Here is a 25201-nt window from a genome sequence, read left to right as displayed (position 1 = left end):
ATTATTTATCTTTTTTTATTATATACACAAACATATATGATAAGTTTTCAAAATTCTATGTGTTAAATAAATCAAACTACCCAAAAGTAAATAAAGCAGTTGAAATGATATCTATATCATTCAAATAAAACATACATTACCACATACATGTTCATATATTAGTAACAATAATCAGATAATATAATGTCACTGAAATGGATCATCCTGAGTTCCTTCACTGTCACACATTCAAGTATTTTATTTTATCACATTTATTTGCAAATACATTAGTAATTTACTTAGAATTTGTTTCTATAGAGTGCTTTTACTTTTATTGGATGATCTAAATATCTACAAGAAGAAGAAGAAGAAGAAGAAGGAGAAAAAATATGGTTACAACATGATTTACAGGACCAGATCAAATATAAATTCATAATAAAAGCACAGATATGAACATGGAGAAGAGTAAAACCAATAGAGGTAAATATAGATTAATAGTTGGGTATGTCAATGGGATCATGACAAATTAACAGGGATGGTTCTTTACTTCGAAAGAGCTCTGTCACTGAGGATGTTAAACTTTACACAGCAGCGGCACAAAGGAAGCGGATGTGCACGCGCCGGTACAGCGGAAGCGGCTGTTTCCACCAATGGCAGAGAGCGACGCGAGTTTCGCGGGGGATTCATCTCTGCCTGCACCCGATCCGTTCGCGGGAAACCGGACCAGCAGCCACAAGGCGGAATAAAGACGCCGGACGACTTCTCAAAACCTGAAACACTAACTTCTGATCGTGTGCTCGAGCAGCGCAGCGATGCTTTTCCGCTCGATCGTTGACAGAGGAGTTGGCAGACGAAGGCAGAACGGTGAGATTAGACGTTTGACTGTGTGTTACTGTGAGTTGGACTCAGCTAGAGCCACCGTTAGCTTACGTTAACATGTCATTCAATGTAGATCTGTCTGTTCCAGCGTCGCATGCATTTTTCTCATGCATGTGTCGCTTTAGATCCTCGTGTAGATACTTGTGGAGGAGGTGTGAAGTGACCTGTGCAGAAGACAAACACTTTTTACCTCATGTCCTGGATATCTTAAGCTTTGATCATATAATTCAACTTGTTAATATTAGTGTTTAAATCAGCTGCTTCTGAGGTCACACTGTGAAACCTCATATAGTTTCTGCTTCAGTAGGCTGAGGTGTGGCATGATGACATAACTTACATTTCCAGTCAAGATGTTAGAAAATAGCCTGTTTAAAAGTTCAATGTAAGCCTGGTTATGTCCTACAAAACCCAACACATGCTCAACCAGCTTTGACAGAGTTTCAAGAAACCTGTGACCAGACAGAATTTTCCATTATGGTTAGAAATAGAGGGTTTTGGGGGGGGGGGGGCAGAGGCAGATGCAGATGCAAATCCACATATTAGGAAGAAAAGCTCAGCCGGACAATATATTGGTTGAAATATACATATTTTTTAAGATTGGCAATAATTCTTAAGCTGTCTTTATCCAACCTTTTATGACAATGACATATAATTGAGGCTTGATACTTTACAGTTTAACCATTAACTAAATTTATAGAGCTTGAATTAACATTGCATTGTTTGTACTAGTAAAATAAAAAAAAGTATATCTACACACATAAATGCTGATACTGATATCAAGTTAGAAACGACTATATTGATTAATTGATGATTTGAAATGGTTGCTTATTAATTCAGTTGCAGTATAGCTGAAAACTAAAAACAGATGTGTCCATTCAGAAAACCTCCCTGGAGCAGGAGAACTTCTGCTCATAAGGAATCCAGATGTGGAGATCCTTACCTGCAGAGCATGAAGTCATAACATGCACTGTAGAGATGAAATTAAACTGATAAAGCAGAACAGATGTTGCATTATCTCTGTAATACATCTGACTGAAAGGTTGCTTCTCTCCAGCCGTCCCTGCAGATCCTTGGCCCAGGCTCCCCCTGAGCTCTCTGCTTCAGGGCTTCAAGTGCGTCCGACATGACGAACACATCTCCTATGGAAACCTGGGGGACTCCGTGCCCCCGTTCGGATTAGCTTTCTCCTCTGGTAACCCCCCTGCTTTTTACCGTAAAACAAGACACATCAGAGTTTTGTGGCTGTTGTCATTTAACTTGCTCTGTTAATGTTTTTTCAGCCGGGACGCAGCAGAACATCCTCGCTGCAGCCAACGAGGAAGGCATCGTGAGGATCTACAACACGGAGAGCAGAGAGAATCCACTTCTCAAAGGTACGTGGAGAGACTCGTTTGTCCGCAGTTGTCCTGTCTCTCATCAGAAAATGTCCCAGGCTGATGGTATGTGAACTTTTGCAGAATGGCTGGCTCATGAGAACGCTGTCTTTGACATTGCCTGGGTACCGGGGGAGCCTCAGCTAGTGAGTATGAATCATCAATCATCTGTAATTCAGGTTAAACAAGTGACATTTTAATTACTGTCATTTAAACACTCCTTTTTTTATACATTTATTATATTTCTTATAATGTTTGTTGATTTTATATTATTCTCTGTGTTTGTTTTTCTTTCTGCACATATTAAACTCTTCACTACTCCCCAGGTGACGGCTGCAGGAGATCAGATGGCCCGGCTGTGGGACGTGAAGTCAGGAGACATGTTGGGCAGCTTCAAGGGTCACCTCTGCAGCCTCAAGTCTGTTGCATTCGCACCTCAGGAGAAATGTACGTCTGAACAAACACGTTACCTGAGGGAATAAATGCTCCCAGTCATCTCTTAGCATTCACAGGACAACATGGATTTGATTGTTTCTAGATGACATAATCCAGTTTATTGAATCTAGGTGTCTAGAGCTACGGTAACCTGGTGATTATTGAAATTATTATGTTTACTTCCCCCATATAATTAGTAAGAACATGCAGAAATGTAGATTACATTAGGTTTTGTTTTTTAAATGGAAGTAAATCAACTTTAGTATTAACTTGAGCGAGAGCTTTCATTTAAATGTCATATCTGTCACATTAATACCATTTTTTTGTTCTCTTTTCAACAGCTGTGTTCTGCACTGGAGCCAGAGATGGAAATATTATGGTCTGGGACACGAGGTGCAGCAAAAAAGGTATTTTCATTTGTTTGATTTCAGTTAAGAAGATTTCCTTTTGATATTCAATGATATTTATATTTTTGCCCCACCTGATCTTGTTTTGTAACAATAGATTATTTTGTTTTTGATCACATTGCGTCCTCCCCTCAGATGGTTTCTACAGACAGGTGAAACAGATCAGTGGCGCTCACAACAAAGCAGAGACCAACACCCCCTTGAAAATAAAGAAGAGACGTAGCAGCACTCGGGGCATGGCTCCCAGTGTGGTGAGTGTGTTTTTACAACGGACCCTGTTTGCTTAAATGAAGTGAAATAGAGAGCAGGAAGGTGGCGAGGCTGATCCTCAATATTGTTTCATTTTCCTCAGGACACCCAGCAGAGTGTCACAGTGGTTTTGTTTCGGGATCAGCACACGCTCATTTCCTCCGGGGCCGTCGATGGGTAAGAAACCACTGTTCATTATTAAACATGCAGAACATCGTTGTGAACATTCGATTTGTCATGTTGAATTTTTATATTTTAATTCCACCCATCCAGAGTGATCAAGCAATGGGATCTGAGAAAGAACTACACGGCTCACCGTCAGGATCCGACTCCACTGCAGACGTACCCGTACCCGGGTTCCTGCATGCGCATGCGGCTCGGTTAGTTTTCTACCCAACTGATTTTCATGTTTACACGGAGCTAGATGCAGTAAAACAAATGAGCTGAATATTGTTCTGTGTGTGTGTTGCAGGTTATTCCGGACTTGTTCTGGACTCCACAGGATCCAATGTGATGTGTAACTGCACTGATGACAATATCTACATGTTCAACCTCAGTGGAATAAAGACAAATCCAGGTAAACAAGGGCTTGAGTCATAGGTTCACTTGTGCCAAAATAGGTCTTTTCCTGTTTATCACTGACATAGTACCATTGTAGACCACTAGATGGGACTGCAGTACTAATGTCCTAGGGTTTAACTATCACAAGGAGCAGAATCTTTCTGATACAGAGGAAATGTAGACATTCAGAGACATGGTGTGTTAATTATAATATCTTTCAAATCACAGTTTATGTGTTTTAAGATCTGAGAGATTGGGAGGTGGCTCACTAGAACTGAACCCGCTGAACAATATTCACACCTTCCAGACTAGTCGGCCATCTTGAAACAAAACACATCTGTTCTAGATCGGTTAACCCAATTTATCCTCATCGTGTCTTGTCTATGCTCCTGTAATCTGATTTTAACCTTTGGTTTTACTTAAAATTAAGGATTTCCACAGGATCTTAAAGCCAAAATTAATTGATCTGAATTTTAGGCCTTAAATACATTAAAATAAACATGTTTATGTCGGTCTTTAACGTTACTTCCATGCATTTTTAAACAAACGTCGTTTGTGATGTCTGTCTGTGTGGTGGTTCTTTCTCATTATTATATCATATTATTATATTACATCTTAGCTTGTTCTTCTTCCACAGTGGCTGTTTTCAGTGGCCACCAGAATTCCTCATTTTATATCAAGTCCACTATCAGCCCAGACGACCAGTTCTTGGCCAGTGGCTCAAGTGACAATCACACGTACATCTGGAAGGTAAGGTCGTCCTCATTTCATTTTACCCTCCTGATGATGTTTTCAGTGTTTTGTGTGGCTGACACGTGTTTGTCAATTTTTATATCTCAGATTTCTGAGCCTGAACTTCCTCCCATGACCCTTCAAGGCCACAGTGAGGAAGTGACCTCAGTCGTGTGGTGTCCCACAGATTTCACTAAGGTAGAGCAGAAAACTCTAATAACCCTTTTCACTGTCATAACCACATAATGTTGGTTTAATGAATGCCATCCTGTTTCCTTTGTGCAAAACCTCCAAATGATTCTCAGGACAGGAAACTGGATTGTGTCTCTGTGTAATCCTCACTGCTCTGTTGGCAGATTGCTTCCTGTTCGGACGACCACACTGTCCGGATCTGGAGGCTTCACCGGGAAACAGAGGAGGTGCAGTCTTCAGCGGGAGAAGCAAACCTCGTGGGCTGGGCGCGTCGGAAAAATCCAACAAGTTAGTGTTTCAACTACCATCCTTCAATCCTTGTTAACGACCAACAACTACCATGTAATCATATATACTGTATGTGGTCTTTAACTTAACAGCAACATTTCTGGTTTCATTCCATCACTGAGCTGCTGTCTGACTATGTGAAATATGAAAGAGCTTTTTCATAAATCTCCCTCCTTTCTTCTGTCCTCATGGTGTCACATTAGACTAAAAATGCCTTTTTCTTCTGTTAAGGGCCGTCAGTCAGAGCTGAGACGACTCCCGCCAAAAGCCAGAGGACAGAGAGTCGTCCAGGCCTCGTGTCGCCCCGGCTTGCTGCCTGTGCTCTGAGTGGAGCCGCCCTGCCTCTGTCCTCCAGCACCACTTCACCTGTCCAGACTCCGGATCCAAAGGCTGCTGCTGCTCGCCAGAGAACGCCATCCTCTATCAAACAGTGGTTATCTCCGAGCCGCGGGTCTCCCGGTCAGGCCACCCCTCCTCTCCGCAGGGCTCTGACCCCGTGTCCCCAGAGTCCGGCGAGCAGCACCTCTCCCATCGAGCGACGGGCCAAACGGCGGCTGGAGACCATTGCGTCGGCCGGCTGTGAGGGCGCGGAACAATGCGACTGTGTTACTGAACTTTACCCTGCGCCCAAGAGAGGCCGGACCCTGGCTGGTATCTGCTGCCCTGCTCAAGAGAGCAGGTCACAAACAGACTGTCCCGCAGAGGACAAGCAAAGCTCATCGAGACAGAGTGGCAAAGAGAATTACTCTCCCAGAGGAATGGACTGGCTGTCTGCGATGGCACAAAAGATGAGGAAAGGTCAAGGAAGCCCGAGTAGTCCCAGAAGTCCCAGTGCCTCGAAGAAACAGGAAGGGAAAACACCAGCTTCACCGGTTAGTACCAGATTCAGATTTCAGACATAAATATCTTTTAACAACTTGTACATTCACTCAGTTTCTTTAGTCTTTCTCTCTTGTGCCTTCTTAAATAAAGCTTCCTTCAAGAGTATTTTTTTCTTGTTCTTTCAGGGAGTGAGATTCATTTCACCTATTTACCAGTAGAGCAAGTCAGAGTGAAGACACAAAAACATGTTATCTCTTGCAGCTTGGCACTGTTATCAACGCCTTCCTTCACTTTCAGCTACTTGGAATGTCGCCAATCTGGAAATTCAGGCTTTAAAGCCACTGAATAAGAACTAGAATGACACTCGGTAGAGCAGATACCTCCACCATGGCTAAACAGTGCCCTTCAATTCAATCAAGACGCAGCAAATCAGTCCCCTGTATGTGGCAGATTATGTTTTCATCAAGATCCATTTATCCCCTGTGGAAAATAAAATGTCCCTCTGTATCACTGCTAATATCTGCATGCACGTTTTTGAATAGCTTTAAAAGTGACCATTGCAGTTGAAGTTTTCTGTTTCTTCTCTTTCAGACGAGTCGCTCGCCGCAAAGCATGAAGAAGATCTCCACGTACTTCCGGAGACCGACTCTGGAGTGACCTGCCAGAGCCGCTCACATATTCTGTGCCTCTGTTTGAATGCAATGTTTTTATTTTTGAGTATATCTTTTATATGTGATGGTAAAGCCTCTGAGAACACATGACTTAATTCAGCACATGAACCCGACGGAAACCGAACCTTTGATTCAGGAGTTTTCACATCCACAGAGGCGTTGTTTTTTTGTTTTTTTTAGGTATTTGCATTTGCCTCCTACACACATTTTCTGGTGCTGTGCTGAGAGCCTCTGGTTTGAAATCAGGTAGCATTTCCGAGTAAATCTTTCACTTTACTCAAACCTGAAAACTAAGAGATGATGCACCATTTAATACACAACTCCACGTTTCATCAAGGTGTTCAGGAGGTTAACAAGGTATTAATCTTCAAGCTGAGAGTTGTCCAAGTGTAGATATTTTAAATTCTGCTAAAAAAGTATAAAGATTTTGCTTGACAGCCTTGAGCCCTTTTATGAACTTCAGAGTGTAAGCTGGTCACAGATCAGCTCTGTGACAGCCTGTCATTTATATTTTCAGCTCTGGATTTTGTCACGTCAGTGTTGCGCATATACAAATCGGTTGATTTGTTGTTTATATGTACAAAATAACCAATGATTGTTGCATGGTCCGTTTGTATTTAATTAACATAAGCTTGCTGTGATCTGACCTTTATTAAATGGAAGTCAGTTTCCATGGTGTTTTTTCTGATTTATTTGAACGCTTTGACCCCTACAGCGAAATTTATTCAGTATTTAAAATAGAAGACATTAGATGAAGAAAATCTGCAGTTGAGTTGAAATGTCTCTGATTTTCTGTGCTGTCAAGCAGCTCACAACCTCTGACTAGCATAATGAATATGTTTCTACTTATATCTGCTTAAAGTTAGAATATATATATAAACATCCCCTGTCCCAGAACTTGAATAATTTTTTTACCTACAATCGAGGTTACATGAGACATGCATGATTGGAATTATATCTGATATTGACCGGCTGATTGGGAGACAATGCTTGGGTTCACTTAGATGCAGGATAACATCCCTGAGGGAAGAGCCAGCCCTCCCTGTGAGCCACCAGGGGGCCCCCAAAAACAAACCTCATTCACCAAATGAGGCTTTGCTACTGCTCTCTTATTTATGTGGAGACAATTGTGAATAATATTTGTTTGATCCCAAACTAGCAACAATGATATTTACATTTGTAATGCAGCTTGTAGTTCTCAGGCAGGGCCCCCTCCCTCAGTGAGTGAACATTTTCAGGTTGAACTGTGAAAATGATTGTCAATAAATGTAATTTTTACCAGATGCAGAACGTCTAGCAACAAAAGCTTCAATGGGGTGTGTGTGATGCTGGCCCTCTTCTGTGATAATCCACATTCCCTGTGTGTGCAACAAGGCAAAAATAAACATTTGAAAAAACGTTTAAAACCAATGAACTTCATGTTTAATGTGATTCTTATACTTAAGATTAGTGACTCCCAACTTATTGTTAGTTATTCTTTACATTAGAACTGTTATTTGTATGCACTTATTTCTCAATACAGAGGTAAAGCCAGTGTGAAGCTCAGGTGAAAATGGCTGAAAACAAGGGTTTTGCATGAATAAGAATACAGATCACGCAGATCTCTCGGCCCTTCAGTGTGACACGAGCGGACACAGTTTGAAAACCACTGCTTAAAGATAACAACTTGATAGGAGAGCCTCCAAATGGATCAGGCTGAGTGAAAGGCAGGGCCCCCAATCTTATCGTGCTGAGGGCCCCCGGGTGCAGGAGTCCGGCCCTGCTGGAGAGACGCACCTCTTTGCTCTTCCATGAAATGTACTGACGGATAAAGTATTGACAGATACTACGTTTCTGTAGTGAAACACGTTTCGACGCAGCGGATTTGGAAGTACTTTGTACCGCACGAACTTTCCTCTCTCCTCCAGCTGCCATTCCTCAACGTCGAGCGTTTGTTTTCACGCGTCACGTGTTCAGGAGCCCGCCCTCCCCCCCAGTCGATTGGCCGGAAAAGTTTCCAGCTCCTGATTCTCGTCGCGTGATTGGCCCGTCGCGGCTGTCAGTCCATGACGCAGGCCTGTCAGTGCTCCTGCAGCGCACAGTGGTGTTCTGTGCAGACGGCGGCGGAGCGGAGGAGCTGGAGGTGTTTAATGGCTGAACTCTCGGCCCCACGGCTGCTAACGTGTTATATCTAAGATCGACCTTTGGTTTGTAAGAGGCTGAGGGACCGACGGCGGCTGTAGCGCAGCGAGCAGACCCGCGTGTGGCCGCGGCTAAGTTGCTAACTTTTGAATGCTAAAGGAAGCTAAGCCGTTGAAGCGAGATTGAACTTCATCGATCTGCTGAAAACACCCAGCGGAAGTCGGACACGGATTAAAAAAAAACCACACGGCTCGAAGGCCTTTTCTTTTGACGGAGAATTACCTGAATTCCCTGGGACTATTTTTCCTCTCCTATCTTGCCCCCCCTTTCTCTCGACAGCAAACTGTTGTCGTAGTGGCGTACATTAGCATTAGCTCGTTTTTTAGCTAGGTGCTAGCTTGCAGCCTAGCAGCACGATACTTTGCGTTTGCCCTTTGCCTCGCTGCTCATTCGGACAACTTTCCACGACAATGCCTTGCGTGCGTTTTGCCACAGGCCGACAATTTGTCAAAACGATGCATCATCCAAGGCCAGCATTCGTTTGAAGTGTAGCAGCAATTGTGTCGTTCGTACCGAGGAGTTGTTTGTCGTGTTCCGAGGATCGTCCCCCGTGTTTCAGAAGACTAGTTACCCCAAAATAACGCAGCTCGAGGAGGCAGTCAATCATCTTTAACCCGAGCTAACTTGCTGGATCGTACTCAATATCCTGGAATTGGAGACAAGCTTAAAGTCGTGCAGTCTGCCCCCCATTTTCTATTTTTTTTGTGTGTGTGCGTGCGCGTGCTGATGTGAACGAAGAGGAAACCCTCTCCAGTTTGACCCAGGGGATACAATAGCTCATCTGAAGCAGCTTGTCGGTTGCATGCGTCAAAATGTCGGCCATCTCTGCATCCGAGAAGGTGGACGGGTTCACGCGAAAGTCCGTGAGGAAGGCCCAGAAGCAGAGGAAGTCCCAGGGCTCGTCTCAGTACCGCACCCAGAGCGCCCCGGTCGAGCTCTCCCCGCTGCCGCAGCTGAAAGGTACGGTCAGAGGATGGGGGGGGGGTCTTTGTGTTGTTGTGTTGTGCATGTGTGTGTGTGTTCAGCTGGATTATCAACAATAATGTTCAACACGTGCAAGCAATATGTGCAAATGTTGTGCGCACATCACACACACACACACACACTAATGTGAACAAGACAGCCACCGATTCCAAAGAGTTGTGGACACACCTTGAAACATTCCCCTTCTTGGTTTCTTGCTAATTTCCTCTGCACAAAGAGGTTGGAATGAATCTAAGGGATTTACATTAAACAGACACGATACTGTGCAAAGGTACATGACATTATTTTTGAATTCAGTTTAAGTTTGGGGCTGACACGTAGAGGCACATCAGTGCAGAGATGTGGGAGAATGGATTAACAGGGTTTCTCTAAACCCCTCTTAACCCAATCAGACTGACACCATTTTCCTATTCAAATGGATGGGGGGAAATGGACAGACTATTGTACCGCATTATATCTCCAGGCTTGATTAAAAATGTCTCCACAAAGAGGTGTGTGGAGTCACGTTGTGTACAACACAACACTGCTCCCGTGACTGTTCATATTGCCGCTTGTGTGTGTATGCTGGTATAGAGGCTGTTGAAAGTGAGGACAACCTTGACCAAGTTGAGGAAAGGCTTGGTAATCTTCTCTCTGCAGCTTGACAAGTTTATATGGTGTGATGTTGCAAACCGTTTCCAATGCAAACACGCCGAAGTAGAACTCGAGTTCTGTGCCAGGGACAGAATCACTACAACATCTCATCGAGGACTCATAAAGCTGGCTTAACTCATTCCCATTCATTCCCATTCACTAAGTCCAGCAAGTATAGGAATTTGAACTGCGAGGTTGCTGGTCACAAGCTTCTTGACCCAAGATCTGATGCTTAAGTTTACTCACAGTGCGACAGTTATATACCACAACATTTTATATAACTGAAAAGTACCTGCGAGATGTATAACAATGCTGCAACTGAGGAAATTAGAGCTATTAATTAAAGTTTGCTTTGTTTTCATAGTTTTGGCAGTCACATGGCCATTCTTATGTCACTGGCATGAGTAAGCAGTAAGCCGTAGCACGTTGCAGTAGAAGAAAAACGTGCATCAACCAGTATTCAAGTTTGGAAAGGCTGTTGTCAGTTGATGCAGTTTTCTGTTGTAGGCGCAGGCATGTAGGGTGGAGGTAGGGTTAGTTAGGCATGTGACCTTATCAAGGTGGACGTTCCCTACCTGTCAAGTGTAGTGTTGGTCTGTCCAAAAGGAGAAATGCCTCAGTCAATACCAGCCATGACAGTGTGTGTGTGTGTGAACCTGCAAACACCAGGCATGGATCATGAGCTTCAAAATGGGTGGGGTCCGAGCAAGGGCGCCACAAGTATGGGGGATTGGAAAAAGAAGGCGCAAATGTCTTGCAAATTGTTTTAACATGACAAATTGAAGCACTTACCTGACCAGTTACATGTCGATTGTGTTGCCGTAGCCTGTGGTTAAACGGGATACTGCTGAGCCTCCTTACAACTGTGTGTATTTAAGTTCCATTCAAAACAATGCGTGCATTCCCATTGTGTACTTAGACATGTTTTAACAAGTTATTTCAATGATGTGCAGCAACTAGCACGCATTGTTTATGTTACACTAGCTTAATACAGAGGAATAGAAGTATTGTATAGGAGTTTTGGTTTAATTTTTTTTGACTCATCTGCTATAAAAGGATTACTGTCCTCATCATGATTTATATTCCTCGTTTTATATAAGTGAATGGCAATATTCAATTTGGACTTATGTTTGATATTTGCTTATAAACTAGGCAAGTCTCAACAACTTTTCAGTTGTGTTGATGTTACAGAGAAAAGCAGAGCTTAAGTAAGAAACCTGCCTGGTCTAGTATGTGAAACTTTACTACATGATGCAACTTCTCAAATGTTGAAAGCAAAATCTCTCAAATATTTCTATCAACTGTGACTGTTTCCACCTTTACGAAAGTCTAGACTTTTCATATATTATTGTTATTCTTGTAAAACACAGACGGACAGCACATTGTATAAACAAGGCACATATTTTTCCAGCAGGAATTTGAGATGGTTAGTGTGAAATAGTGAAGTACATGATTTGTCTTTGAGAGCTTTGTACTTCTGATTATGCTTTAATCAGTGTGTTATCGTAAGTGGATGGATTCTTTGATTATAATTCAAGTATTTATATTGTTGTCGCGTATGAAAAGGCTTTTAACAAGCGTATACAACCACAATGTTTTCCATTAAATACCTAGTAGACTGTTGAGACTCACCAATATGTCATATTTCCTGCCACAATCTCGCAATGAACCATCAAGAGTTTTTCACTTATCATAAATATTAACAGATCTTGTATGTAGTGTTTTGTGCCGTTTCTTCATTGTAGAGCTATGAGCAGCTCATTGATCAACCCTTTGTCTTTCTCTATCTCACACACTGGCAACAAACGTGAAACGCATTGTTACCTCCTGTTAAATCAGACCCAAAATTAACGTACTAAAAGTTAGAATTTATGCTTAAATATGATTTGTGTTGCTGTTGTATGTATTGATTTTGTGTATTGAATATTGCGAGTCTATTATTAGGATTGTGAGTTATCTGCTTAGCCATCTATAACCCTACATAACTCTAAGGTACTTTACTTTTCAAAACAGATTAGATTAAAGGTCCACTCATTTGTGTATTGTAGGACTTTTGACTCTTTTTAAATCAATGTAGAATCTCATTTATCATGGCATGATAAAGGCCAAACTTTCCTTTTATTTTGGCAGCTTTAGTGCCTTTCGTGCATGATATAAAGTGGTGTATTTTAAAAGTCATGAATAGTAAATTTTGAGTCTCTGATTAACCTCACTGAGTCTGGGACTGCATGGATGGACTGTGGGAGGAAGCTGGAATATACCCAAAGAAAACCCACGCAGACATGCAGAGAACATGCAATCTCCACACAGAAAGGCACCTGCACAAGCAGTATTAGAACCAAGAACCTTTTTGCTGTGAGGTGACGGTGTTTATCACTGCACCACTGTCCCTAAATTGAAATGCTGACTCTCTGCCAATCTCATCTGGGATTTGCTCCAACCCCCTGCAATCCTTGTTTATATATAATTTATGGATAAAAACCGTACATTCCTATTCGTGCTTACATTTGTACCTTATGTCGCGGATGTTTGCAGGAGCAGCCGCTATCATTCAAGATAGTTTAAATTCATTAATTCCACCATCTGTCATCTGTGTAGCACACTCATAATTCAGATGCAGTACACAAGTCTGTACATGGATAGTCATTTTACAAGGCTACATGCCCAAACATAGCTGTCAGTGTATCTTAAGGTGTAAATATTAAGCTAAAATTAATGGTGGTGTTGTGGTATCAGCTAATGTTAGCCTTAAAGCAAACTAATGCTAGGAGTGAATAGCCTGTAGCACTTTTTCATTAGTGTAAAATGATTTCCAAGTTCAAGCCCATGTTTACGTGGCCCAATTTAAGTGACTTACAATTTTCAAGTTGTCAGTCCTGTTTCTAGTTCATCAAGTAATGTGATTATTAAGGATATTGTCCACAGCCGGTGTGTTTCAGGTTCTGAAAGATGGCAGGCTGCAAAGATGCTCTTTCCCTCCCGCAGTGGAGAGGTTGGAGCGCTTATAGCTCCTGTTGTGTGATAGACGCCGAAAAGATGAGTCACTCAGAGACCCACACCGTTGCCATGGCAGCCAGAAGCCTTGAGAGCAAGCCAGGGAAATGTTTTAGTTTCCAAATACAGACTGCTTCATTTGTGCTTTATTTCTGTCACAGTGGTGATATTTTGAGCTGAGGTAGTAAGTACAGACACAGTGTTGGTCACTAAGTGCATTCGTTTTTATTCCCATGACTTCTTTTGACACAAAAATCAAAAGTAGCTGGTCTGATGTTTATCTTTCTCTCTTTTCTTCCTACTCTTTTGGCTGTACTGAAGACAATCTATCCATCTACTGATGTACCGCTGCTTCATTCTTACTGTCTCACAACCTCGATTTATTATATCTACGATAAGTGTTTTTCACAGATTTGCCATTAATCGCCCATAAAATTGTTTTGAGTCATGTTCAAAATCAATGCAGTTGAACCTGAGATATCTTAATTTTATTCCTTCTTCTTTTCTCAAACCCTTAGACCCACATTACCCACTATACAACTTGACAGCACACACTTTAATTCGAGATTGGGGTGTTGCGCGTGAAGGGGCTCATGTTTCTTGAAGCTGTTTGCCTCAAGTAGAGATGAGGAGCAAGCTGCAGAGGTCTGGTATGCTCACAGTAGAACCATTCATTAGTCCGAACCCATCTGAGAACAAAGAAAACTAACCAAGCCTGACCCGAGCCCCGCAGCCCGATGTTTTCCCTGATTATAGGCATGTGCACTTGTGAAAAACAAAGTTGATTGCCCAGTAAATTTGACCAAACCTTAATAGCAAAATAATTGGCCACATCCCCAATCTTTTTAACATAAAAAAAGAGTCGACAGCCTCTGTTGTGTAGCTTGACGACATTGATCAGAATTGCTTTACATTGGTACTTACAATATATTACTAGTACTAGGAAGACCTCGTAACCGACTTCACTGTGTTAGACTTCCCCTTTAAACCACCCTCTTGGCTTCAACTGTGTGTGTGTGTGTATATATATATATATATATATATATATATATGGCCAAAAACCACAATACAGTAATAATATGTCATGTAAAGATGGTTGGCATTAGCGATTATCTTCTATATCCTTTTGTAAAAGTAGTTGGCAAAAAAAGAATGGTAACCTTCGTGTTTAACAGGTTTTAATATATATATATATAAAATGCCTCTGTGTTATATTAGGTTTTAATATATATATATATATATATATTAAAACCTGTTAAACACGAAGGTTACCATTCTTTTTTTGCCAACTACTTTTACAAAAGGATATAGAAGATAATCGCTAATGCCAACCATCTTTACATGACATATTATTACTGTATTGTGGTTTTTGGCCCTAGCCCCATGTATCCATCCCTAGAGCTAGAGTGATTGTTGGTTTCATCCATGATGAGTCTTTGGCCTTTTAGCCTTTTTACTACCTATGCAATTATTTGTACCTGATACTGTTGAAATAAATTAATTGATGGACAGAAATTAATTGACATTTTTCATCTGCATTTTAAGCAAAAACCTTAGGTTCAGTTGTTTGTCAGACTATATTTATATTAATATTGTGAAGATGTCAATGTGGAAATTGTGATGGACATCGTCCCTGACATTTCATATTTAGTAACTGAGTTTTAGCCTTTTTTTTGCCAGCATCCTTTAGCATGGCTCCTCACTGTCTGTTCATGAAATACACGTCCACTCTTCTGACCTATTGATTGACAAGTGCTTCCCAAACAGTCTGTTTCCATCCTGGTTGCCAACAGATGGCAAATCAATACATAAATTTGTGATGGTGTTTGTGTGCCTTTTTTTGGTCAGGGTCACAACTGTGGCCTCTGGCAGATCAGGATTTGCATTGACCTTTTTGTACTGAAGACGTGGGTTGTGTGATTCTGTGCTGCCATACTAACCCGCTGATACTAGGATATCATCAAAAAGATATGTACCACAGTATTTCAATTTCTCCTTTATACGTTAAATATGTATGGGTAAAATTCATTACATACTAATTTCTACTTTACACTGGTTGTGCATGCAAAACGTCATGCATCCTGAACGTTTCGACCTTAATACTGCATTGACTTTTTGTGTCTTTGTGCGTGTGCAGCTCTTCCACCAATGTCTCGAAGTGATCACTCACAACAATTCAGATATCAACCATGTTTTCACTCAAAAACACAGACGTGCAGGTGTCCTGTCCTTTCACTGCTTCCGTTTCTCGTTATAATGGCAGCTTATTAGTGACTCAGACAACAATGGCCTCTGTGTGATTTTTCTAAAGCTTCTTGTGTCGGAAGCAATGCACATTCTTTGGCATTTATTACAATCATTATTACCTTTTCAATTGTTTTCGTAAACCTTTTCTCTAAAAGATTAACTGTGAACAATGGCCATCACAATATCATATAGCTTAAGGACACGTGTAATCAGGTTACCTTTTTTTAAACCAACATCAAATAGATTTTCATTGGAAATAGAGGTGAAGACAACAACTTCCATGATCACATGCTGCTCCCTGACATCATCACATTATGATTTTTGTTATAGTTTTGATTGAGAAACCCTATAGTGGCCATAGTTGCATATTGTACGTTTAACTGCCATTTTAGCCCATACGAAAAAAAAAAAAGCCAGTGTCAATTGTTCTTCTTCCACCGACCCTGTGGCTGTTCTCCTTTGCCTGCAAATATAACAGTAGCCACTGGCAGCGTGAATAGGAATAGTGTGACCGTGCCCTTACGGGTCCATTTGAGATTGGCTAGCCGGTGACCGAAACAAAGTTCTCGACCTGTAGAAATCTGCTAGCTGAGACAGAAATAGGAATACACCGGGCATCTGGCGTACACAGTTTTTTACACGCTTTCTCCATGCACTGTTCTGACCTCTTGGCCAGATCATTTGACATTTGTCTCTCTCAGCCAACGTAACTCATGCTCAAGTTTCGCAGGAACTCACAGAGGTAATGTGAATAAATCAGCATGAGGAGTATATCAGTGAAGGGCTGTATTCCTGCTTCACAGTTCAACACTATCAAGTCTAAAATAGAAGCAGACCCCTGAGGAGTTTGATTTCTTTCCGAGGAGTCTATTCTCTTTCATGTTTTGCTCACCCAGAGAAAAGATGTGTGGATGACTGACACAGGCTTGTGGTTTCCATCTTTAAATGAACATTGGATACTGTTATATGACCCATGTCCTGACTGATGATTTTTGTCGTCGATTAATTTGTTGATTATTTGCTCGATTCATCGCTTCTCAAAACCTAGGTCGATGTATGCAAATAACTCACTCAAAATGTCGACGACTCCTTTGCCATTGCCAGTCGACAAGTTTACCATGTATGACCCACATACTAGTTATTTCCCACAGTTACTACCCTGCAGACTACTGCAATAGGAAGAGATTCAATTGTCCTAAACGCTATACTACTTTTGCTCAGATTTCATTTGATAATGTGTGCATTAAATTGACCTTAACCTTAATATCTTCTTTACTTCTGATATTTTCAATGTGTAGGGTTAGGGTTAAGCAGTAACTTGGTCAATTCTGTGACATATTAGATTAAAGTTGTGTAGTACCACGTTAGCCAAACAGTTAACTAGCTGCACTATGTCCTATCAACTCATGTCGTGCATTAATGGACAAGTTTGGCCCTACAGCAGGCTGCCACTCCTGTTTTTTTACAACTCACCAGTCATACTCTGCCCGTTGAGGCAACTCAAGTCCTTGAACTATGATTCTAGATTATTATTCATTCATTTTCTGATGTCAGAAGATGTAAGGCTGCATACAGCACAAATATCTCTCTTGCACAACAGGGAAGCTGTTACCTAAAACCCAGTCTTTACTTTAACTTTAAACATCAGTGTTGAGTTGCAGAGTTTACTGTGATCATGGACAAATCCATAAAGCAAGACATCATTTTAGAATAATTTTTTCTGAGGTATGTGCGTCAATTAAAAAATTGTAATCGTTTGATAATTACTGCATCTACACTTTCTTAATTCTCATCCAAGCTTGTTTTTTATTATGTAGATTTAATAGCTAACTCTATCATAGTAGCAGACGTTCTGTTACAGCAAATTTTTTCTTTTCATGTATGAAAAGACGGGTTGTATGAGCACTTTGTAAATATTACCTGAGTGTCTGAAAGTCTAACTAGACTCATAAATGCTTGTTGCTCTTCAGGACTAATCTGTCTCTGTTCAGAGGTAACCTGACCTGCATGGCTTCCCTCAGTTTGTTTTGGTCTCATTCTGCTTGGCTATAATTCTATGAATTGTTGACGGGCAGGAAAAGGGCAAGCATTAGCACTTCAGATTTCTGAGGTGTGATACAAATATGTTTGTTGTATGTTTAACTGGTGTATAGGTCAGAACCAGCAGTGTTTTATCCTGGTGGTTATTGTGCCATGTGCACACTGTACATTTGAACAGATGTATAAGAGGGGAAGACTTATGTAAAAATAAAGTCACACATTTTCACAGTTTGCAAAAACGATTACGAGCAAAGCATTTCTCTGTATCCACATTTTGGACTGAAAAGAGATGTAAAGTGACCGTGCTGTTGCTGCAGAGCAGTGCTAATCAGAATGCAAATGGAGGTCACACAACTGTTGCAACTCTTGTATTCATTAAAACCATCAGACGATGCATGAATGACACCTTCGGTTTTTGTACCAAAACAGAATTAATCCAGGGCACAACACATCAGTCACTAGGAAAATAAAACCTGGGATGTTGAAACGAAAAAATGGTTGCATAACTGCAGCGATCTTTGGATGCCCATATACAGTGTTGTATTCTGTTCACAATCAACATTGTTCAACAATGATGATGCGGATATTATCGTTACTTTATGTTGGGGAGCATGTCCACTGTTGGGAACACAACAATGTGTTGACAAATGTGTATTTTGATTTTGAATGTGCCACCTTCCATGTGTGCATCGATTCATCTTCATGCTTGACTAATGCCCCAAAAAGTCAAACATCATCAATTTCAAATTGATGGATCCTGGAACTTGAGTGCCTCAGGCAAATGTTTTCATACTTTGGTTTGATTTTACTCTGGCATGAGCAATGAACTCTGTCTCGGGCCTTATTTAGACCGGTTTAGTCTCGACATCATGTCCAGTAAAATATGTTCTTCTAAACTCCTATTAGTTTACAGAATTTTTTTTATTTGAATTCATTTAAGTGCTAGGATACAACATGCTTATAGCTTTTATAACTTCTCTTTGGACATTTCACATTTTGACACTTTTGGTCCATCACTTACTGCAATATGTGTACTTTAATGCACAATACTTCCTGTTGAACGCCTCTCACCATAGCTTACTTGCAAAACTGTGATCTGTTGGCTCCTCCTGTTTGTGCACACAAAATGGTTCCCAGTTGTGATCTAGAAAAATAGGTCATATCAAAGCTGAGATACTCAATCTACTTTTGTATGATATATAGCTTTATATAATCCTTTTGTGGTATTATCCATTAAGTAATGCACAAATTATAAAGATAATTATACATTTTACAGCACAACATTGTATAGAATTCAAAACTCAATAAAATAAAGAACTGCTACGACGCTGCTTGTTACACCTTGTATCACGGTCCTCCCTAACTTGCCGTTTTAATAATGGTATTGAACCTGACTATAGTGTATAATTCACCTCATTTTCAAATTCATCAAATCATTCTTGCTCTGTATTGAAGCCTCTGGCTTTTTACATTCATTACTTCTGCCACCAGGTTATGTTTTCATTGCTTTCTGTATTTATACCGAAACTACTGAACCAACTAGGTGGACTGATGGGGTAGGCCAAGGAAGAACAATAACTTTTTATCAATCCATTCTCTCCCCTCCCCCCCACTCTTTTACATTGTGAAATAAGGTGTTAGTCTTGGTGGGTGCTGCTCTGCTTTGAGATTAAATCTTATCATGTACAGTCCTTGTTTTAAACTGCTCTGATTAGTTCAGGCAAATCTTCGCAGTTCAATGTACAACCATGACTGAAGATCCCTCAAATCTGTAATTTCTTATGAGTAATTTCATTGAGAGAAGAGTTAAATGTTAACGCATGAACAAGGATTCGGTAATAACAACAACATTGTTCAGTGTCAATCCTTCCAAACACGAGCAAGGTGCTTCACTGATCCTAACATGGCGTTCGTCTCACAATGACAAACCAGTGTGGTATTCACTGATTTACATTCGGCTGAAAATGTGACGAGCGTTAAATGGATCCTGGAAAACAAAAAATGACCAAAGAGCTTTCGCACTACTTGGATTACATGACGGCATTCGGTAACAGCTAGCTGTTGCTGAGTGGTGTCGTTGCTAAATACAGAGGAGAGGAGTTGTTGCTATTAATTTTGTCCCTCTTTGTTACGATCAATGCGTATTTACTGTGTTTGTGAGACACAAGGCTTCCTGTGTCAGTGGAGGGCTTGACGTCTGCAAGTCATTCAAAAGGTTGGTATTATCGGGACAAACGACTATAACCCAGGTCATAGTGCTTCAGTAATTCTCTCCCCGTCGTAACATTTATACCCAAAAGAGAAACGTTTAACCGTACGACTCTTAATACCTGCAGAGATCAACATCAACACAAGTTATTGTGCGGCTCAAAGGAATAATTATATATCTTGTTGTTTCATCAGTTTCCCCTTTTAGCGGTGCCACTCTCTTACTCATGTCCATGTGTGGTAATGAAATGACATGTGTTGTATCCAGATGATAGTCCGAGTGATTCCTGAAGCTTTGTATGGCGCCGCAGTCAGAATATGTCATTCGTGGAAATGTCATATCTTCCTTCTAATGTCGGCTTCATTGTGATTCTGAGATGAAAGTCCTCATTTTGGAGTGAAGGACTCTTTTTCTCCTTCACATTTACAGGACCATATTTTTCTCTGAACCTGAATCCATGTGAATCTTTGTCAGCTTGATTCATTTGGAATAACTATCAGATCTCCTATTTCGACTCTTTGTTCGCACACACAGCATAATCATCTTGATGGAAATATTTTCCTTCCTTTCTATTCACCCGGAGTAGTAAATGCACTAATGCATCTATATCTCAAAAATAGCTTCTCATTGGGAAAAGCATCTACTTGTCAGAGTGTATTTAACAGGCCTTTCATTCACCGCTGTCTGGAGGATTAAGACAATTCACCATAAAGGAGTTAAATGGTTTTAACAAGAACTTAGAGATGGGTTCGGAATATGTTACTTTTTTATAAAGGAACACTTTAGAGCAAATATCTTTATAACCCTTTAAAAAGATTTTGCATGTTGGGCTTAGACTTATTAGGCTTCAGCAAGGAGACGTTTAGCTTAGCATAAACACTTGAAACACAATAGCTATACGGGCTCGGGCCAAAGAAAACAAACGCCTACCAGTACGTCTTAAGTGGAGCACTACCGATTTGGATTTCTGGGGACTGTTACCGACAGAGTACAACATTTCCGGTACATATGCTGATATATATTAAAAAGAAACACTTGGCAGTGATTCCTATAGATGTTATCAAACCCTTATGACTAACAAAGGGAATAGATGCTTTATATTTTGCAGTAATAAACTGTTATCAGTAGCAACAAAACACAGGTATAATAAAATATATAGAACTTCAGCAATATTTTCCATTAAAGAATATAAACATGAAAAAATGTAGAATTTCTGCATTGTTCTAAGTTTTTATATTGATTAATATACATTATATAACATTCATTTACATTAATATTGATACTGGCATATCTGTGAAAGGCTCATATTGGCCTATATAGGTGAAGCATGTGGCTTCCACTGCCTAGAATACATAGAAGTTTTGAATCCTGCGTGTCTTCCCAAAAATGTCACACTTACTGTACAGCCCTGCACAAATCTGCCACACCACTCATCCTGCCCTTTTCCTTTCTTCTTTCACTTTGTTATTCAGTCTCTCCTTTCATCATTAAATCCTTCGGGACTCAATACTTTGGAAATTTGCCATTAAGGAAAAGTGTTGTTTTAACAAGTCAGCTCCGATATTAGATTCTCTCTGAGCAGCAGCCGGTTGTCTGACCTGTGCAGCTCAGTTGCGTAAGTACTTTGTCAGCTGTCAGCACCACTGGAGTACTTTCACAGCTAGTGACATTTTTTTAGCTGTCGCTGACTGCGATGTCCTGATGCCACATTGTTTCATGAGGTAGTGCCTGTTCAGTTACATAATATTGCTCAATGAGAAACTGATCATGACACTTCTCACCCTCACTCCTCTCGCTGTTGCACACTCTAGTGGAGAGTGAGTGCACAAATTTGTTGTTGCTGTATTACTGCAAGAAGTAATTATTTTCAAGATCAATTAATTTGTTTTTGGTCATTGCAATTTCACAGAGCCAAAAATCTTTGCTGGATAAGAGACACTGTTGTGCTGCAATTAACACTTTTAATACCATCTGCCTTTTTGATTAAAAAGCAGATGGTAAAACTAACATAATCTACCAAAAGTTTGAGTAGAAATATTCTTGCCTACAATAATTTGAGACAATGGGACTTTGGCATTTGTAAATACAATTTCACATAATGGGCATTGTCCTTAGTTCTGATGGACATGGAAGAGAGTAGTTACAACTGGTTACCAGTGTATTAACCGCTACATTGTATTAGCTTTTATATAATTTACACTCCAAAATGTGCTGCTTAGACATACATTTTCATGAGGATCACCAATGTAGTCCAATGTCAACTGGTGTTACGATTGATTTCTGTGTTTTTGTAACCTCCCCACCTCCGGGGTGTTTGGTTCTTGAGGTGTTGTAAATCAGACCTGAACATTGGTTCACATTAGCCACGTCTTGCTGCTACTATTACAGAGCGAGTCCTGTGTATGCAGCAGTGCGCCTCTGCTGTGTAGGAACAGAACATCAGTGTACAGTGTGTCACTGGATTTCTGGATGGCAGCCACATGCTGTATATAGCTGATCTGGGGTCAAGTTTGACAGCTCTAATACACCCTGAACGCACTCACCCTCTAATCCATAAAAGGCTTTACAATCAAAGCCGAGAATGACTGGGCTGCCTGTTGTGGCAAAATACACTGGTATATGGTATGGTGTACTGCAGTTTGACTAAATATGTAATATTTAAAGGTTGCTTTGCCATGTATGTGTACTCCTAGACCTTGAGAATTGGTCTGGAAGTCAAATACCAAAGAAATCCAGACACATGCAAATGCAGTACCTTTCATTTCAAATTGTTACTCTGCACAAGCAAGTCACAACTCCCAGTGCTACATTTCCAGTGGTTATTGTTGCTTGTCTTATCTGTAATCTGTTTCCATAATATCTGTTTTAAATTTATTTTCTTCTTTTGTATGATTCCAGATGCCCCCTCCACAGAGCAGCAGGAACTGTTCACCCAGAAACTCCAGCAGTGTTGCATGCTCTTCGACTTCTTCGACTCTGTGATGGACCTGAAGAGCAAGGAGATAAAGAGGGCGACACTCAACGAGCTTGTGGACTATGTTTCCACCAACAGAGGCGTGCTGGTGGAGTCCACGTACCCAGAGATCACTAATATGGTGAGGAAAATAAACACAGCAACCACAGCAGCAGTTAATTAAGTTTCATTTCATTTGCAAGTATTAAACTGCAAACAGGTTTCCTCTCTGTGTCACTGTAACATCACTGTCCAAGATAAAAAATAAATGGAGGCTGATCATGTGCCTAGACAGGGCCTTCCGTCAGGTTTTAGGTTCACTGCATTAAATGTTTTAAACTCATTACCAAATTCCTTCATTTTGAGATTTAGCCCAAAGTTTGACATTGTTTAAGTCTTAGATCACCTTCACTTATCTAATGCTAGTATCTGTCACACAGGACGTCCTGTGATTATTTCACAACAAAGCCTGAACACGCTGCTTTTTCCAAACCTCTGCAGCAACATTAATATTGCAGTTCATATTTAAAACTTAATGTCATAGATATTCCCTCCACACATCTATTATGCGCAGGCTTCATCAGAAAAGTTTCTCTTTTTCTGTAAACCTTTTAAGGACATGAACTGTAAAAAAAAATTACAAAAAAATTTGAACATTGCTTGAGTGTCATTAAATCTTAAAATGTCAATTTAGATCCAAACTAATAATTAAATCCAATATATAGTCACAATCTCAAGTGTGGCACGATAATGTTTATGGCAGTCATAGTTTCCATTACGACACATGTTACTCTAAGTGATGAAAGCGATTGGATTCATTCCTTTTTAATTCTTGCTGTCATCCCTGATCTATTGTATATGTGACAAATAGTAACTTGGATTAGATTTATATACATATATTATTGAGTTATATATTCTTATTTATCTGAAGATAAACTACATGTATCTCAGTTTGCTGCTGCAGAATTCTTTAACACTCGACTGTCTATTTAACAAACCAACACCCTGCGGTGTGAAGTATCATTGGCCAACATATTATAGATTTGTGTTTGTGTAGTAGGTGCCCTGAGCAGCCTAGCTCCCTCCTACAGCGTAATAATGACTCACGTGTAACATTTACAGCCCAGCAGTCAGTAAATTAATCATTGCTGCAGCGACTCACTCCTCACTGCAGATCATCACAGTGGAGACAATGAGAACGTACGTCCACGGATGAGTCAAGGAGTCCTTAGATTACTATTTGGTATGGCAAAGGTTTTAAAATGACTTAAATTTTGACTTTATCTGTAGAAACCAGTCTTTAAGACTCTAAGGGTCCCCCCCCCCCATGTTGTTTAAATGGCTCCTGGTATAATTTAGACAAGGAGAGAAAAAGTTAATTATTTTGCAGCCTAAATTTTCATTAAATGTACATGTAGCAGCTTTCTTGTATGATTTGCCCTAATCTCTATATATATAGTATATGTATAAGCACCATTCAGTCACATTTAGTGCAAACATCACTTTTATGCAGCTGTCAGGGAGTTAAAATACAAGTTTAATGCATCAATTTGTGTCAGAACTACATGTTGTATTCTGTGTGAAGTATATGTAATTACAGCAGTTCAGAAACGGGTCATTTCCAATTAAAGTTAACACTCATAAACAGCAGCAGTACTTGGATGTAATATAATATCTTGTCCAGAAAAACACAACTATGGCAGTGTAAGCTGTCATCAGGTACGGCTGCCATGGCGGAACCGCTGTTTACATAGGGATAGAGAAGGTAAATAAGACGTTGATGGCCAACTAACAAAGCATTTGGTGTCAATGTTTAAACTGTTGCAGCGTCTGTGTTCAAAGCACAGTGTGTATCAGCAGTACTGTACCTGGTTGCTGTGCCAGTCTCACCCTTAATTCAAACAAACTTACCACTCAGACATAGAGTAATTTTTATTCTCAATAGTTTTGGCAGCAAATGACACAAGAATGTAAATAAATACCATCTTTCTCCCTTGTGTGATCGTAAAGTATAAAAAAAGACAATCAAAAATAGTACACTTGAACAAAAAGAAGCACAAAATGAAAGCCCCATCTCAAACCAGGTTTTCTTTATCCAGTTTTAACCTACATGCTGATTCACCATGATTTAATGCTCATCATTGCTAAAGTCTGGAGAGCAGCAGAGTGGATTTTTCCTTAAGATAAACATTGAAGCTTGTGGTAAATAATTAATGGAAGCTGATGGGACGTTGTGCTCTGTCTGCAACATGGAATGATAATCTTTCCAATGTGCAGACACAGGCAATAAACACTGGAGCAAATCCTTCCATGTCAGCACTCCACAAAGAAATAAAAATGAAATCACACTAATGCAGTTATTCTAGTAAATC

General features: G+C 40.3%; 2 protein-coding genes across 2 annotated transcripts in view; both read left to right on the top strand.

The window, feature by feature from the left end:
* The first annotated feature begins 695 nt into the window (after positions 1-695).
* Positions 696-7957, top strand: dtl (denticleless E3 ubiquitin protein ligase homolog (Drosophila)). The gene is made up of 15 exons (XM_053444649.1): positions 696-843; positions 1913-2050; positions 2139-2231; positions 2316-2377; positions 2558-2678; positions 3008-3073; positions 3209-3324; positions 3426-3499; positions 3596-3702; positions 3795-3899; positions 4521-4633; positions 4724-4813; positions 4972-5095; positions 5327-5967; positions 6509-7957. Exons 1-15 carry the CDS (start codon positions 792-794, stop codon positions 6572-6574), a joined length of 1968 nt encoding a protein of 655 aa, XP_053300624.1. The 5' UTR covers positions 696-791; the 3' UTR covers positions 6575-7957.
* A 687-nt stretch (positions 7958-8644) lies between these two features.
* Positions 8645-25201, top strand: part of ppp2r5a (protein phosphatase 2, regulatory subunit B', alpha isoform) — a 30803-nt gene continuing 14246 nt past the window's right edge. The window contains exons 1-2 of the mRNA XM_053444646.1: positions 8645-9729; positions 22775-22971. Coding sequence (XP_053300621.1) covers positions 9582-9729; positions 22775-22971 — 345 coding nt within the window. The 5' untranslated portion in view covers positions 8645-9581. The remainder of the gene's footprint in view (positions 9730-22774; positions 22972-25201) is intronic.

The sequence above is a fragment of the Pleuronectes platessa genome, chromosome 17 (assembly GCF_947347685.1).
Source record: "Pleuronectes platessa chromosome 17, fPlePla1.1, whole genome shotgun sequence".
NCBI classification, from domain to species: domain Eukaryota; kingdom Metazoa; phylum Chordata; class Actinopteri; order Pleuronectiformes; family Pleuronectidae; genus Pleuronectes; species Pleuronectes platessa.
The sequence above is the reverse complement of the archived record's forward strand: the minus strand, read 5'-3'. Positions and strand labels throughout refer to the sequence as shown.